Source organism: Ursus americanus, unplaced genomic scaffold (genome assembly GCF_024610735.1).
Source record: "Ursus americanus isolate L20-20 unplaced genomic scaffold, mUrsAme1.1.p SCAF_96, whole genome shotgun sequence".
NCBI classification, from domain to species: Eukaryota; Metazoa; Chordata; class Mammalia; order Carnivora; family Ursidae; genus Ursus; species Ursus americanus.
This window is the reverse complement of record NW_028273678.1, coordinates 22,743-38,250: the sequence shown is the minus strand read 5'-3', so window position 1 is coordinate 38,250 and position 15,508 is coordinate 22,743. Positions and strand designations below refer to the sequence as shown.

Genomic DNA, 15,508 nt, shown 5'->3' with positions numbered 1-15,508 from the left:
CTTCAATTTTTACTTTTGTCTGCATGAATCGTTTTTAATTATACCTCCCCTTGTTATATTGAAAGCAGATTGTGAGAAAATGAGAAAACTTCGGGCTCAGAGTTGTCAGGATTCCTTCCTATCGCTCGGCTGTGCACGTGCCCCATTCTCATGATTCCTCGGGCACCGCAGCCCCCTCTTAAAAATAAGGCCACCGAGCTCCTTATTTCAGGCTTACTGTGGGGGAGAGCCTACCCCACGCACTGGCTTGGGTGGTTCCTGGGGCTGTGGTCTCCCCCACTCACCCTCATTCTCTCTTGGCCACATGTCTCATGGCCCAGGCCTCAAACTGTTGGGCTCCCTACATCATTGAAGGTTCCCCAGCTCAGGGAGATACAGGGGAGGTAGCAGAGGTTGTCTGATGTTCCCGGAAACACGCTCAGCCTTATCACAGGGTATCAAATGGCCTCTGTGGAGCCAGGAAGCAGAGCCTGCATGGGTTCCCTCTCACCAGGGGAGTCACTGTGTGGATGGCGTCACTCATGGATACCACAGTTTCAGAGAAAGCAGAACCCACCTCTATCTCCTTGAAAGCAGGTCATGTCACCTGCTACCCTCCCCCCATGTGTACCATCAGCATGTTTCCCCAGTGTCACTAGCTCGGTGCTTTGCCAGTGGGACATCAGAGGAACCTGACCTGATGGAGCTCTGGAGTCACTGTGATGCAGGATCTGATACAGCACAGAGACAATCCTGAGAAGACCAGGCATTTCTGTGTCTGCACCAGGAATCAATAACTGGGATGTGAACTCTAACCCCACCCTACTTGTCACAGCTAGCCTGTGGAGGTTGCTAACCTATTTGTCTTCAGTTTTCCCATCCTCAGCAAACTGAGGGTAAAATACCCACCTCTACCATTCCTGGATTGTGGTCAGAATGAAATTTATCGTGACAGTGGAAATAGAAAGGACAACATCTGGAGAGGGTTTTAGTTTCTCAGAAGGAATACAGACAGCCATCGCTTTGGTGAGCATGACCTTGTAGGACTTACTGTATTTCTGCAGCTGGTTGGCCAGGGAGTAGGCAGTAGCTTCGGATATAAGGAATTTCTCCTTGAGGTCTCGGAAGTCCTGCTTGCTTTTCTCCAGCTGGGACTGAAGGTCCTGGTTGATTTCCAGGAGGCTCTTTTCTGCCCCAGGATCGGAAAGAGGGCCAAGAGGTGCTGCCATGGTGACGTGTGGCAGAAGAGGTAGAGCTGGGGAATGAGCAGAAGAAACCCAAACACAGGATGGGTTAAAACCCAGTGAAATCAGTAGGTTTAAATCAGGACTGAGGGTTGAGGATACAGGAATTCTCTACTTACTGTTGGGAACAATTTGAACAACACCCCACAGCACTTGAGACTCAGTAACCACAAAAACAAGGTTCAAGATGCCAGAGCTGATAGCCAAAGGCCCTGCCCCAGCTCAGGCTCCAACCGGAATGACAGAGGGAGCACCCAGAATGCCAGGTAACGGTCTGCACTTGTAATAACAGATTTGGAACGTTGGGCCTTTCAGTGGAACCCGGGGAGCCACTGCCTTCCAGTTGCCGAGGCCGTGCTGATACACCAGGCTGCCTGGTCTCCCCTGAAGGTCATCACTGATGGGGACCCCCCTCAGTGGCCACACTCAATAGTTGTCCACCCTTGTGCTGAGACCACAGTTCCCATCTCTTTCTAAAAAATGATGTCAGCATAGTTCTCATTCTTCATTCTTATGTGTGTATATTATCATCAAGGCACAAATAGCTTCCCAAGAAGTTTCCCTTTTTTTTTCTTAAAGATTTATTTATTTGAGAGAGAGAATGGGGCGTGGGTAAAGGGAGAGAGTGAGACAAGGGGCTCAGTCTCACAACCCATGAGATCATCACCCTAGCCTAAACCAAGAGTCAGATGCTCAACTAACTGCACCTCTCCCAACAGGTATTCTTAAGGGCTGCCATGAACTCATCCCACTTGTCTTTAAGGTAAAACAGATCTTAAGGGAAATATTCAAAGTCGCAGACTATCACGATGTTCTTCTCTGTGTCTTCTCTAGTTTTTTTTTTTTTTCTCTAGCACGAGAAACATGCTAGTGCTTTAGTTATCTTTAGTTGCTTTGTATTTGAAAAGCTTTTAAATTTATTTGGATCTTCCTCTATTTACATCACATTTTTAGGATGTATGTAGTAAATAAAGTTTTCTTTAAAGCAAAACAAACAAACAAATGACAAAAAACCAAGAACATAAGAGAAAAACCAGAGTTAATCTATGCAATGAAGTTTGGAAACTGTTTCCTGTCCCTGCTCTCTCAGTGTTCTTCTTCCTGCATCTCTGTGTTATGTAGGCTACTCTTCCCCTTTGTGGACATGTATTTTCAATTTTCTTAGCTATATACCTAGGAGTGGAATTGCTATGTCATATGTAACCCTATGTTTAACTTTTTGAGAAAGTGCCAAACTATTTTCCACAGCAAAGCGACAACCCCATTTTACACTCCCACTAAGAATGTGTAAGAATTCCATTTCTCTACAAGTCATACTAGTCGGGTGAAGTGATATCTCACTGTGCTTTAGATTTGTGTTTCCCTAATGACTGATGATGATACTGAGCACCATTTCACGTGTTCATTGTTGCATTGGTATTATCCTTTAAAGAAAGTCTACTCAAACTCTTTTTCCCATTCTTAAGTTGGCTGTCTTTTTATGGCTTAGTGTAAGAGGCTTTTTTGGGTTTTGGGGTTTTTTGGTTTTTTTGTTATTGTTTTTTGTATTCTAGATAGCAAACCTCCATCAGATATACAATTTGTAAATATTTCTCCCGTTGTGTGGATTGGCTTTTCACTTCCTTGATAGTGTCCTTTGAAACAAAAACCTTTTAATTTTGATGAAATCCGGGTTATCTATTTATTCTTGGGTTGCTTGTCCATTTAAGAAACTGGCTTCTAACCCCAAATCATGAAGATTTATAACTACATATTCCTCAAAACATTGCTTTTGAATGAGAACTTTCCTGGGTTTTAGGGGGTGGTGGACATTAGTTAATAATGGTTCTTGTCTCTTGATTAATTGTCTGTTGATTGCTATCTCAATTGATATTCTTGTGCTTGTTTTCCCTCCTATGGAGCATGCCGTGGCCTATAACAGAGATTTTGGAAATGGTATCTAACGATATCCTGACCTTGATTCAGGGGAGAGTCCTGGTTATATAGTTGAGTTGGTCTACACCTCATGCATAGTTTCACAAATTGCCAGGGCCTATAGTGGTGAGTAGTTGATTATTTTTCTGAGGAGCACTTGTCCGGTAGTCCAGATCATTCTAGGGCTAGGGTGGACTTTCTCAGTCCCCTCCAGACCGAGAAGACTGCAGGGGTTGGACCTAGTCAAGAATTTCATCTCTGGTCTTCGTGGAAAGTAGACATGCCTCAGGGTTTGGGGAAAGTTGTTCAATACAAATTGGTTCCCCTCCAATCTTCATATTATATACATGATTTCTTTGTAGAAAAGGTAAAAGGTGAAAAAAACTAAGAGGCAGCCCTCAGAATGGGAGAAGATATTTGCAAATGACACTACAGATAAAAGACTGGTATCCAAGATCTATAAAGAACTTCTTAAACTCAATACACGAGAAACAAATAATCAAATCAAAAAGTGGGCAGAAGGTATGAACAGACACTTTTCCAACGAAGACATACAAATGGCTAACAGACACATGGAAAAATGTTCAAAATCATCAACCATCAGGGAAATTCAAATCAAAACCACATTGAGATACCACCTTATGCCAGTTAGAATGGCAAAAATGGACAAGGCAAGAAACAACAGATGTTGGAGAAGATGTGCAGAAAGGGGAACCCTCTTACACTGTTGGTGGGAATGGAAGTTGGTACAGCCACTTTGGAAAACAGTGTTGAGGTCCCTCAAAAAGTTAAAACTAGAGCTACCCTATGACCCAGCAATTGTACTCCTGTGTATTTACCCCAAAGAAACGGACGTAGTGAAGGGAAGGGCCATATGCACCTCAAAGTTCATAGCGGCATTGTCCCCAATAGCTAAATTGTGGAAGGAGCCAAGATGCCCTTCAACAGACAAATGGATAAAGAAGATGTGGCCCATATATACAATGGAATTTTACTCAGCCATCAGAAAGGAAGATTACCCAACCTTTGCAGTACCATGGGCTGGACTGGAGGAGATTATGCTAAGTGAAATAAGCCAAGCAGAGAAAGACAATTATCATATGGTTTCACTCATTTATGGAAGGTAAGAAATAGCAGGGAGATTGGTAGGAGAAGGAAGGGAAGAATGAAGGGGGTGTAAACAGAAGGGGGAATGAACCACGAGAGACTATGGACTCTGGGAAACAAACTGAGGGCTTCAGAGGGGAGGGGGTGGGGAGATTAGGATAGGCCGGTGATGGGTATTAAGGAGGGCACATATTGCATGGGGCACGGGGTGTTATGCACAAACAATGAATCATGGAATGGTGCCTGGGTGGCTCAGTCGTTAAGCATCTGCCTTTGGCTCAGGGCGTGATCCCAGAGTCCTGGGATTGAGCCCCACATCAGGCTCCTCCTCCGCTGGGAGCCTGCTTCTTCCTCTCCCACTTCCCCTGCCTGTGTTACCTCTCTTGGTGTCTCTCTCTCTGTCAAATTAATAAATAAAATCTTTAAAAAAAACAAAACAAAAACAAAACACACATGCACAAAAACAATGAATCATGGAACACTACATCAAAAACTAAGGATGTACTGTATGGTGGCTAACACAACATAATAAAAAAATTTTTTAAAAAAGTAAAGGTGAAAGGATATTTATTTTAGAACAACTTGTCTGTTCTTCGCCAATTGTCTGTGCTTTTAAAAATGTGTAAAGGATCATTCAAGGTCAAATACCTTCTTAGCAAAAGTACAGTTCTTGCACCCTACCAGGCGATTATACTGAATCCTATGAATTGTCTTATTACTCAGATGTTATCCTTTTCCTGATGAGAAAAAAAAAAAAAACCTGAGAAATATTACAAAGCTTCCCAAGGCCACATATCTAGTGAAGAGAGGAGGCAGCATTAGAAACCATTTTGGGGGACACCATCCAACTCTTGACCTCAGCTTAGGTCTTGATCTCAGGGTCGTGAATTGGAGCCCTGTGTTGGGGTCCACTTAAAAAAAAAAAAGGCAACCAATCTAGCAGATACCCCATTGGGTTTTCATATGCTTATTATCATTTGGATGTATTCTTTTGGTATGGGCTTTTAAAAATATTTCTGCCCATTAATATACTAGGTTTTTTTTCTCATTTTCTTTGTGATTTATAAGAGTTCTTGATATATTTTCGCTGAGTGTTTTGTCAGATATATGTATTGAAAATAATCATTTCTGGTCTATAGATGGCCTTTCATTTTTGAAGGATGTCTTACGGTATACAGAAGCCTTTAGTTTTTATAACAACAATTTAATTGAATTTTTTATGGTGAGTGCTATTGTGTCCTGTTTTAGAAATATTTGTCTATGCCAATATTGTGAAAATACTTCCTATTTTTCTTTTATAAGCTTTGTAATTCTTGCTTTCATATCTCCAGTTAATTTCAATATGTAGTGGGAAGTGTTTGTTAATATTTAATTTTTAAAAAACAAACCATCTTTTGCTCTATTACCTTTAACAGAAAAGTCTTCCACTTCCCCAGTAAAGAATATTAACATATACTCACACGTATACAAAATCAAATAGCTGTGCATATGTGGGTATATTTTTGAATCGCTGTTCTTTCACTTTGATATATTTATGTCGGTTAAGTTCTGACATGGATTCTGGCTCAGGTCATGATCTCATTGGTGGTGAGATCCAGCCCCAAGTAGGTCTCCATGCTCAGCAGGGAGTCTGCTTGATATTCTGTCCCTCTCCTTCTCCCTCTACTGCTCCCCCACTCACTTTCTCTCTCTCATTCAAATCAATCAATCTTAAAAACAAAACAGAATTTCCAAACTATTTTCTAGAGTAGTTGTAGAATTTAACATGCCCATCAGCAGTGTACGAGAATTCTAGCTCCTACACATCCTTGCCAATACTTGGAATGGAGATTCTTTTCATTTTTGCCATTTTAATTGGCAGATAGTGGTTTCAATTTGCATTTTCCTAAAGTAATGATGTAGATCTTGGCATGTCCTTATATGCCTTCCGTATATATGCTTTGCTGAGCTGTTCACAAATCTTTTACCCATGTTATCATTTTATTTTATTTTTTTAAAGGTTTTATTTATTTATTTGAAATAGACAGAGAGCAAGAGCGGGGGCGGTGTGGAGGTGGGGTGGGGAGGGCAGAGGGGGAGGGAGAAGCACATTCCCTGCTCAGTGGGGAGACTGACAGAGGGGGTAGGGGCTAGATCCCAGGACCCTGAGATCATGACCTGAGCCAAAGGCAGCTGCTTCACCAACTGAGCCACCCAGGCACTTTTCTTTTACCCATTTTTCAATTGGATTGTTTGTCTTCTTAACTTTTGAGAGTTCTTTCAACGGTTCTATTAGGAGATCTTCACCAGATATGTAATTTATAAATATATTCTCCTTCTATGTTTTCCCTTGATTTTGCATTCTCTCACCAATGTCTTCTGAAGAGCAGAAGTTTTCAATTTTGATGAAGTCCAAAATTGTTCTTTCATTAATCACAATTTTGGTGTCATATCTAAGAAACCATTGTCTGGGGGCGCCTGGGTGGCATAGTCGGTTAAGTGTTGTGATGCCAGGGTCCTGGGATCTAGCCCCACATCGGGCTCTTTGCCCTGCGGAGGGTCTGCTCTTCCCTCTCCCTCTGCTGCTCCCCTGCTTGTGCTTTCTCACTCTGTCAAATAAATAAATAAAATTGTTAAAAAAAAAACAGAAAGAAATCATTGTCCAACATTATGTTCTAAACACTTTTTTAAAGATTTATTTATTGGGGTGCCTGGGTGGCTCGGTTGGTTACTCATCTGCCTTTAGCTGAGGTCATGATCCCAGGGTCCTGGGATTGAGCCCCCTTTCAGGCTTCCTGCTCAGCAGAAAGTCGGCTTCTCCCTCTCCATCTGCCTGCCCCTCTGCTTGTGTTCTGTCTCTCTCAAATAAACAAATTCTTTTAAAAATTATAGATTTATTTATTTAATTTGCGAGAAAGTGACAGAGAGAGAGCAAGTAGGGGGAGGGAAAGAGGGAAAGAAATTGAAGCAGACTCCCCACTGAGTGCATAGCCAACTCTGGGCCTGATCCCACCACCCATGAGCTCAGGACCTAAGTCAAAATCATGAGTCAGATGAGCCACCAACTGTGTCACCCAGGTGCTCCTAAAGACTTTTCTACTACGTTTTTTTCAAAAAGTCTTAACATTTTAAGATTTCTATTTAGGCCCATACTCTATTTTAGGCTAATTTCTGCATGGTGTGAGTTATGATTCCAATTTTATGTATTTATTTTCACATGCATATACATAGGTCATATCCATATTCATGTGCTGAAAATATTACACTTGACCACTTAGTGAAAGATTATATATTTTTTTAAAGATTTTATTTATTTATTTGACAGAGAGAGAGGCAGCCAGCAGAGAGAGGGAACACAAGTGGGGGGAGTGGGAGAGGAAGAAGCGGGCTCCCAGCGGAGGAGCCTGATGTGGGACTCGATCCCAGGACTCTGGGATCACGCCCTGGGCCGAAGGCAGACACTTAACGACTGAGCCACCCAGGCGCCCCAAGATTATACATTTTTAAAAGATTTGTTTATTTATTTTGGGGAGGGAGGGGCAGAGGGAGAGAGAGAGAGAATCCCAAGCTGACCCCCTGCTGAACATGGAGCCTGATGCAGGGCTAGATCCCAGGACCCTGAGATCATGAGCTGAGCCAAAATCAAGAGTTGGACACTTCACCAACTGAGCCACCAGGACCTCCAAAAGATTATACTTCTTCTTTTTTTTTTCTTTTCACAGTTTGTTACAATTTATTTTTAAGGCCAGTTATGTGTTTTTATTAAGATGATTTGCTTTTGATTAAAATGACTATGAAGTATATTAAATACTTTTCTGTTTTCATAGAAGGAAGGCACCCAGGTGCCCAGCTACCACTTCCATGTGCTAGTCTCTGTGAAGAAGGCAGAGGATATTACTTAAGCTACTGCTTTAAGTCAAAAGATTATACTTCTTACAATGCTTTGCTTCTCACGTTTATCAAAAACCTCTTCTCCGTATAGATGTTAGTTTCTTTTTGGAATCCGTAATCCATTTTATTGATCTGCTTACCTGTCATATGCCAATACCAATCTGTATCGATTACTATAACTTCAGAATAGTTCTTCAAATTAGGTACAGCTAGCCCTCAAACTTGGTTCTTTGTTTCACACGTCTTTGGGGCACACTAGGTCATTTACAGTTTTCTATGAATTTTAAAATCAACTCGTCACTTTCTACCAAGGATAAAGGCTGAGATTTTGAGAGTGATTCAATTGAGTGTATATATATCAGATGGGGGAAATTGATGTTTGAACAGTACTGAAGCTTGGGACCCATGAATAAGAATTTCTCTTCATTTCCTATGGCTTCATTCATTTCTCTGTGAAATATTTTGTGATTTTCACTCAGATCTATCCCTCAGTATTTCAGGCTTCATGCTATTATCAATGGTATCACTTTTCACATTTCAGTTAGGCATTGCGATCACATAAAACACATCTGAGTTTTATATGTAGATTTTTTTAATGTTTTTTTTATTATATTGTGTAGTCACCATACAGTACATCCCCGGTTTCCGATGTAAAGTTTGATGATTCATTAGTTGCATATAACACCCAGTGCACCATGCAATACGTGCCCTCCTTACTACCCATCACCAGTCTATATGTAGATGTTTTATCTTGATACAAACAAATGCTTTTCAGAGTCAAGCTAGATCTGCCAGTGACCATATCTTTGGAGATTTAGGTATTTGCCAGGTGACAAGAATCTTATTCCATTCACTTGGAGTTTTCTCAGCAGCCCAAAGAAAAGGTAAATAGCTCTACAAAGAGTCTTGTGGACGAATGCATGTGAAATGCTTTGTATGTTCATTAATAAACTTTCCTTAAGAGTAACCACTCAGTTGGTAAGGCTGCTAATCTATCTTGTGTTTAGATGCGATACCACAGTTGAGAAATTTAAGGGCCAATGTTTTCTCTTATTATTTTACTTAGTCTTGAATAATCTACTGCCAGCACTATGTACTACCAGAAGCCTTGGGACGGTATGCAATGATATATCCATCAAATACCATGAATGGTACCCAAACCTGATTCGTCTTCTTTCTGATGTGATCTATTATAAAATGACACCAACAGCATTAAAACAATTAATAGTGGCAGGCTGAGGGCTGTGTGTGACTCAGTTGTGTGACTGAGTTACCGTTGGAGACAATGGCTCCTACTTCAAATCTGAAGTAGGTGTCCACTCCCATGAGTCTGTAAGCGTCAGGTCCTGATTCTGCAACAGAAGCTGTAGTCCTTTGCGTCAGCTTCATTCCCCCAAGGAAGAGAGAAAGATCTTTGGTTTAAGTCGTGAGTGGTGTGTGTAGCATATTTAAGTTACCTCTTTAGGCTTTGAACTTAACATCCTATCAGGCAAAGCTTGCTCACCTCTGTGACTCACAAGTTCAAATTCCCAGTGGCTCAGGTGACATGTCTCAAAAAAACCAAAGCATCCATTCAGTATTAGGTGTCTCTCCTAAAGTTCACCCTTGATGGCCTAAAATGTGGCACACAAACAGCTTTATATGTGTTTGATTCATGTTTGTCTAATGGTTTTCCAAAGTCTAAGTATGCAAATGACTTTCGGTCCAGTTTTTGTTTCCCAATGCTCTGCCTATTTGACAGGGCTCAAGAGTCAATATAAACACAGATTTATTTCAATTTGTTTATAACCAACCAATCATTGTGTACATGACATATAATTCTATACATTCCTTCTTTTACCTGTTTACATTTGGATGTTGAGAGGATAGGATATTACTCGCCTCTTCCACTGACATCCTGAATTACAGTTCTGCTCTCTGTTAAAACAAAACAAAACAAAACAAAACAAAACAAAAAGCTGCTTGACTTGTTATTCATCAAAGTCATCATAGGATGTGTTTAAATCTCATTATTTCTGAGCGTCATTAATTTTTAAAAGATTCTATTTATTTTAGAGAGAAAGAGTAGTGCGAGCTGGGAGAACAGAGGGGCAGACTCCCAGAGGGAGCAAGAATCTGAGGCAGACCCTGGGCTGAGCGTGGAGCCCAACTCGGGTCTTGACCTCACTACCATGAGATCATGACCCGAGCTGAAACCAAGAGTCAGACGCTTAACTGAATGAGCCACCCAGGTGCCCTTTGGTTTTCTAAGAATGGAAAAGTCATTTTTGGCTCAAGCCAACAGTGGATAATCTGTGAAAGAATGATTGCAGTGCTCAACTTCAACCTACTCACATATTATTTTAATCTGATTGTTTTAGGTGCCTTCCCCAGACATTCTCAATTGAGGCTCTCCTGAAATCAATCTGTCCTTATGGAAAACATCAGAAATCTACGCCCAAGTAACAGGCAGAATTAGAAATTTGTTTCACCATTCATTACCATCATCTAATATGCCCAGAGGGAACTGTCAACAATTCTGGATACACCTAGAGGTAACTTGTACTTATCCTTACCTAGCTAATCCAGTCTCTATTCCTACCGTATTTTCTTTTTTTTAAATAATATTTTTATTATATTATGTTAGTCACGATACAGTACATCCTTAGTTTTTGATGTAAAGTTCCATGATTCATTACTTGCATATAACACCCAGTGCACTATGCAATATGTGCCCTCCTTCATACCCATCACCAGCCTATCCCATTCCCCCACCCCTTCTCCTCTGAAGCCCTCAGTTTGTTTCCCAGAGGAGAAAATTAACTAGATACAAAGAAGTAGAGTGAATTGATGACCTTCCTCAGTACTAGTGAACAGCTTCCAACAGTAGGCCTTGACTCTTTGCATTTAAAGCATATTTGTATTTGGGAATTTTTAATTTGGGGGGAACATTGTATGCATTTTCACCTTAGCATGTTTTTCTTCAACTTCCTTTATAGTATATGGTTAACAAGGCTTCTGGACTAGTCAATATCCCCATAATTTCATGTTGAAAACTAGTACAGTTTTATAAATCAATAACCAACCAATACACAAGGCTACTATGGTTTTCTCATTGCCCTAAGGAACTGAAGTATACTGTGTCAATTACGTACTTCAAATCTTAAACAGACTGTCACATAAAAAGTATTTAAGATAATTAACTTAAGAGAAAATATTCAACTTCGACAGTAATCAAATAACAAAGTACAAAAATTAAAATCATCATTGCATTAAAAAAAAGAATTATTGCAGATCGTGGACTAAATTTTTAGTGTCCATCGAATCCAAAATTTTGCTAGATATGTTTTCTCAAGATGGTGTAATGTTACTATGAGCCAGCTCACTTGTAACTTCAAAAGCCCCAACCCTTTTTCTCCACCACCTAAGGGATACTGTCACAAACTCAGCCCAGTCCTTTCTTCTGCCACCGGCCAGGTGATCTGTTTTATTGCATGACCCTCCTGGCAGAGCAACTTTCCAGCATGTTATGTGCATTAAGGGCTTCCTGTTTCTCTACGACCAATGCAAGAAAGTGGTTTGCTTTGTTATTTGGCATCTAGAGCCATGATTAGCGTCAGCTTTGTTTCCCCGGAAGTCATCAGGTGCTGTTAAATGCAATAACTTTTCTCCCACTACACTACACTTGACTCCACTCAAATATTATATTCCCTAAACCTTCACTTTCTGAGTAGATCCTTGACCCTTTCCATTCATGACCCCCAGGCAGCATTATTAAGAATATTATTAATATCATGTGGCTTCAGATGCAATGGTCCACTACCCTGGGCCTCCCTGACCTTAGGGCAGAACTATCTGCAGTGAGAATGGACATTTCCAACCCTTATCCAAACATCATTGATCCCTCTAAGCCCACACTTACGTGGAGGACATCGACCATGAGGGCAGCTCCAAGGTCGAGGCTAGGCGTCTGGGGCAGAGCCTCATGGTCACATCCTCCTCCTCTTGGAATTGGTGCTTCCCAGCAGTTCAAACCAAGCCCGCTCCATCCTGTGGGGCTCGTCGGCAGGTGCACAGGTTCACTGTGGCCTAAGTTACTCTCTTAGTCCTCCTTCCTTGCAGAGTTGGAAGCTGCTGTATGCATTCCGTGGTCTCCCCTGATTTCTCTGAACTCAACTTGTCCTTCTTCTTACCTCCTGCGCCAACCACCTGCTTCACCATTGCCTTGGACATCGTTGGGTTATTCTCATCCTCCAAACGTGCTGCTTTTCTGTCTTTCATTGGCTCCCTCTGTTCTCTGTTTTCAGTGTGGGCTCAGCTCAGGCTCCTGCAGGAGACACGCAGAGAAGAGACCAAGTCAGGTCTCAGCTGCAGTCCCCAGGGCTGCTTAACAGGCATCTCAGTCCCTCATGCACTCACAGAATCTGAGCAGGAGGTGACTTTGGAGAATTTGAATAACAACCTTATCTTACAGATGAGGAAACTGAGGCCCAGAGAGATTAAGACATTGCCCCAAACTCCTTTATCACTTGATGGCAGGAGAGCCCCCACAATGGCCTTGGCTGCAAGCTTCCCTGTCGAGGCACCTAATGCACCCTCCAGAAACCCACAACAGAATTTCAGGGGACACTGAAATTAAAAGTTCCCCTTAAAAATGCATAAGTAATTTTCAGGAGACCTTGGATTAAATGTAAGCATTTCCACTGTTAAAAACACCAGAAGGCCTATTTGGGGACAAATCTTTTCTCACAGCGATATAGTTCTCTTCCTTTTATTCACTTTTAAATCACTGGCTAATAGACCAGGATCACAGCACACAAGTGTATTACGTAACACTCATCATGATCACAAATAAAATGCACTTACGTGATTATCGATCAGATATCCGACTCCTGTGCCAACATTCATTTTCCTGAGAGGTGGCATCAGTCTGCCTTGCTCAGCCATGTCCCCAGTGCCTCCATGACAGCCTGCCAGGTGAAACATTCAGTAAATACTTGTCAAGTGGATAAATAACAGTTACCAGGAATGACGAACTTTTACTGATCTCCAGTCCCAACCATATTTCCGTTCCAACCCTATCCCGGGTCTGTGCTGAAGCAATAAAAGCACAGCCTTCAGAGAAGCTGTCCAAGAGTCCGATAGCAGCTTCACCACAGGTCACATACGCTTTACTGGATCATTTAATTGTCTCTTTGAGCATATGTATCTCCTGTATGATAGAAAATGTATACTATAAATTAGGAAAGCCAGCATGAGCCACTGGAAAGTTAGATGTGAACTGGGACATCATGTAGCAGACAGGGCTCCAGTCCCTGGGCACCTGCTGCAGAGCTAAAGGACACCTACATCAGAGTCACTGTGGTGCTTGTTAGAATCCCCTGGGAATAAGGCAAAGAAGCTGCATTTCAGACAAAAACTCCAAGGAGATTCTCATGTATGAAAAAAAGCCTATTTCAAACAAAGAGCCTAGGATGGAGATTCTGACGCCCCAGTGCTCACAAGACTGACTCCGGTTTGAGCAGACCAAGTCCCTCATCCAAGGTGGCTTTCAACGGAGAAAGGGGACATTTCTGGGAAGGGCTCCTACCTCATGTGGGTCCTGCTTCCATGACTTGGGTTTTTAGGGCGTTTCCTCCTCGGCTCCAATTGCTGGGGGATGTCAGCCCTCATGGGAGTCATTTCTTTATGAAGACCTCTGTCATTTATTCTGCCCCTGGAGAAGAGACAGCAGAGATCAGTTCTGGGCTCCACAGTTCTAACCTTCCTCCTAAGCCACCTGGGTAAACTGAAAGCATGATGACAGACACAAATCAGGGTCAGGGAAGAGGATCCCAGAGGAGTGAGATGGTGAGGGCAGCCCCTCCTGGGAGAGAGAACCACAACAAGGTCACTATCAGACGGCTTCGTGTGGGGATGACATACTGACCAATTCTGTGAGCAGAGAACCCATCCTCGTAATTCCAGACTCCTGAGCCATAGGACTGTGAGGTAACAAATGCTCTTTGTTGCTTTAAACCACCGGTTTTCTAATTTGTTAATACTATCAGTAGAGAACTAGTTCAGATGCTTATCTCTACTCTCCTGGGTTTTTAATCTTTAGAAACATGTAGGCTGATCTCTATAAAGAAAAAAAAATCGGTAACACCTTGAGATCCTGGGAAGGCGGGTGAGGGCTGAGCCAGGGCCGGAAGCAGAATTGTGGGAGCAGCGGAAGCTCTGGCCTCTGCGGACTGAGTGCAAGGAAGACAATCTCCCTGATTTTTCAGAGGCTCTTCAGGTTCTCTTCTCTCATTCGGTCTACAGGCTCAGTGCATTTGAGGAGCAACACTGGTGTTCCAGCAGTGGCATCTGATAAGGAGCTTGATCCTGTACAGAAACTCTTTGTGGACACGGTTAGAGACTACAGAATGAAGCTTCTGGAGGACATGCTGATACTGGCCCAGAGCTCCAGCAAGACCTAGAGAGAGCTCTTCAAGCTTAAGCAAATGTATGGTGGAGCAGACATGAATACGTGCCCGGACTTCAAATCTGAAGATCCTAAATTTGAAGTCATCGAAAAGCCCCAGTCCTGAAGAAATAATGTAACATTTATTTGGTAATTTGAGCTAGATTCGTTGTACAACTGGATCAGAATAAACATACATTTCTCAACTGTCACGTGTTCTTTGAATTCTGATTCCAAATGAATGATTTGGTGATGTTGGGTGTAAAAAAAAAAGAAAGTCAAAGAAAAACAGTAAAAATCTATTCGACACGTTCACATGATGTTCCCTAACCCTTGTAACATGAAGGACACTGTGAAGGGCATTTCCTATCTACAATAGGTTCTTTCTAACGCTCTCTTCCTGAGACCATGGGGGGTTTCTAACGCTCTCTTCCTGAGACCATGGGGGGTGTTCTTTCTGGCTGCAAGGAATAAAAGCCCCAACTTGTTTCATGGGAGGTGTGTTCCTGGCGATTTGAGTTAAGGGAATTGTCATCGGCTAAGGCCATGCCAAGGATCAATTTTTCACCCAGATGTGGTGTGACAAATTTCCCAAAAATGAACGGACCGTTTCAAGGTAAGATTGCTCCCTGTACTTCATCTTTTCTTATCCCTGCTGTATTTGTAACTATGGGAAATTGTATAAAACAAGACAGAGAGTTATGATAGATGGCATGTGGGATTTAATAAGAGCTGTTGGGGCGCCTGGGTGGCTCAGTCGGTTAAGAGTCTGCCCTCAGCTCAGGTCAGGATCCCAAGATCCTGGGATGGAGCCCCGCATTGAGCTCCCTGCTCAATGGGGAGTATGCTTCTCCCTCTCCCTCTGCTGTTCCCCTGCTTGTGCTCTCTCTCTCTCTGTCTCAGTCAAATAAATAAATAAATAAAATCTTTTTTAAAAAAATAATGAGATCTGTTATAATCCTGAACT

The 15,508-nt window shown here is 42.1% G+C and overlaps 1 protein-coding gene and 1 pseudogene across 1 annotated transcript in view; one reads left to right on the top strand and one right to left on the bottom strand.

Annotated features, from left to right (window-relative positions):
- Positions 1 to 15,508, bottom strand: part of LOC123803505 (NBPF family member NBPF4-like) — a 53,615-nt gene that overhangs the window by 23,398 nt on the left and 14,709 nt on the right. Inside the window, exons 4-9 of the mRNA XM_087860561.1 lie at positions 13,684 to 13,809; positions 12,960 to 13,063; positions 12,016 to 12,420; positions 9,955 to 10,031; positions 895 to 1,234; positions 611 to 732 (exon numbers count right to left, since the gene is read on the bottom strand). Of these exons, the coding sequence (XP_087716687.1) occupies positions 611 to 732; positions 895 to 1,208 (436 nt within the window). The 5' untranslated portion in view covers positions 1,209 to 1,234; positions 9,955 to 10,031; positions 12,016 to 12,420; positions 12,960 to 13,063; positions 13,684 to 13,809. The remainder of the gene's footprint in view (positions 1 to 610; positions 733 to 894; positions 1,235 to 9,954; positions 10,032 to 12,015; positions 12,421 to 12,959; positions 13,064 to 13,683; positions 13,810 to 15,508) is intronic.
- On the top strand, positions 1,462 to 14,748 carry LOC123803550 (ATP synthase peripheral stalk subunit F6, mitochondrial pseudogene; annotated as a pseudogene).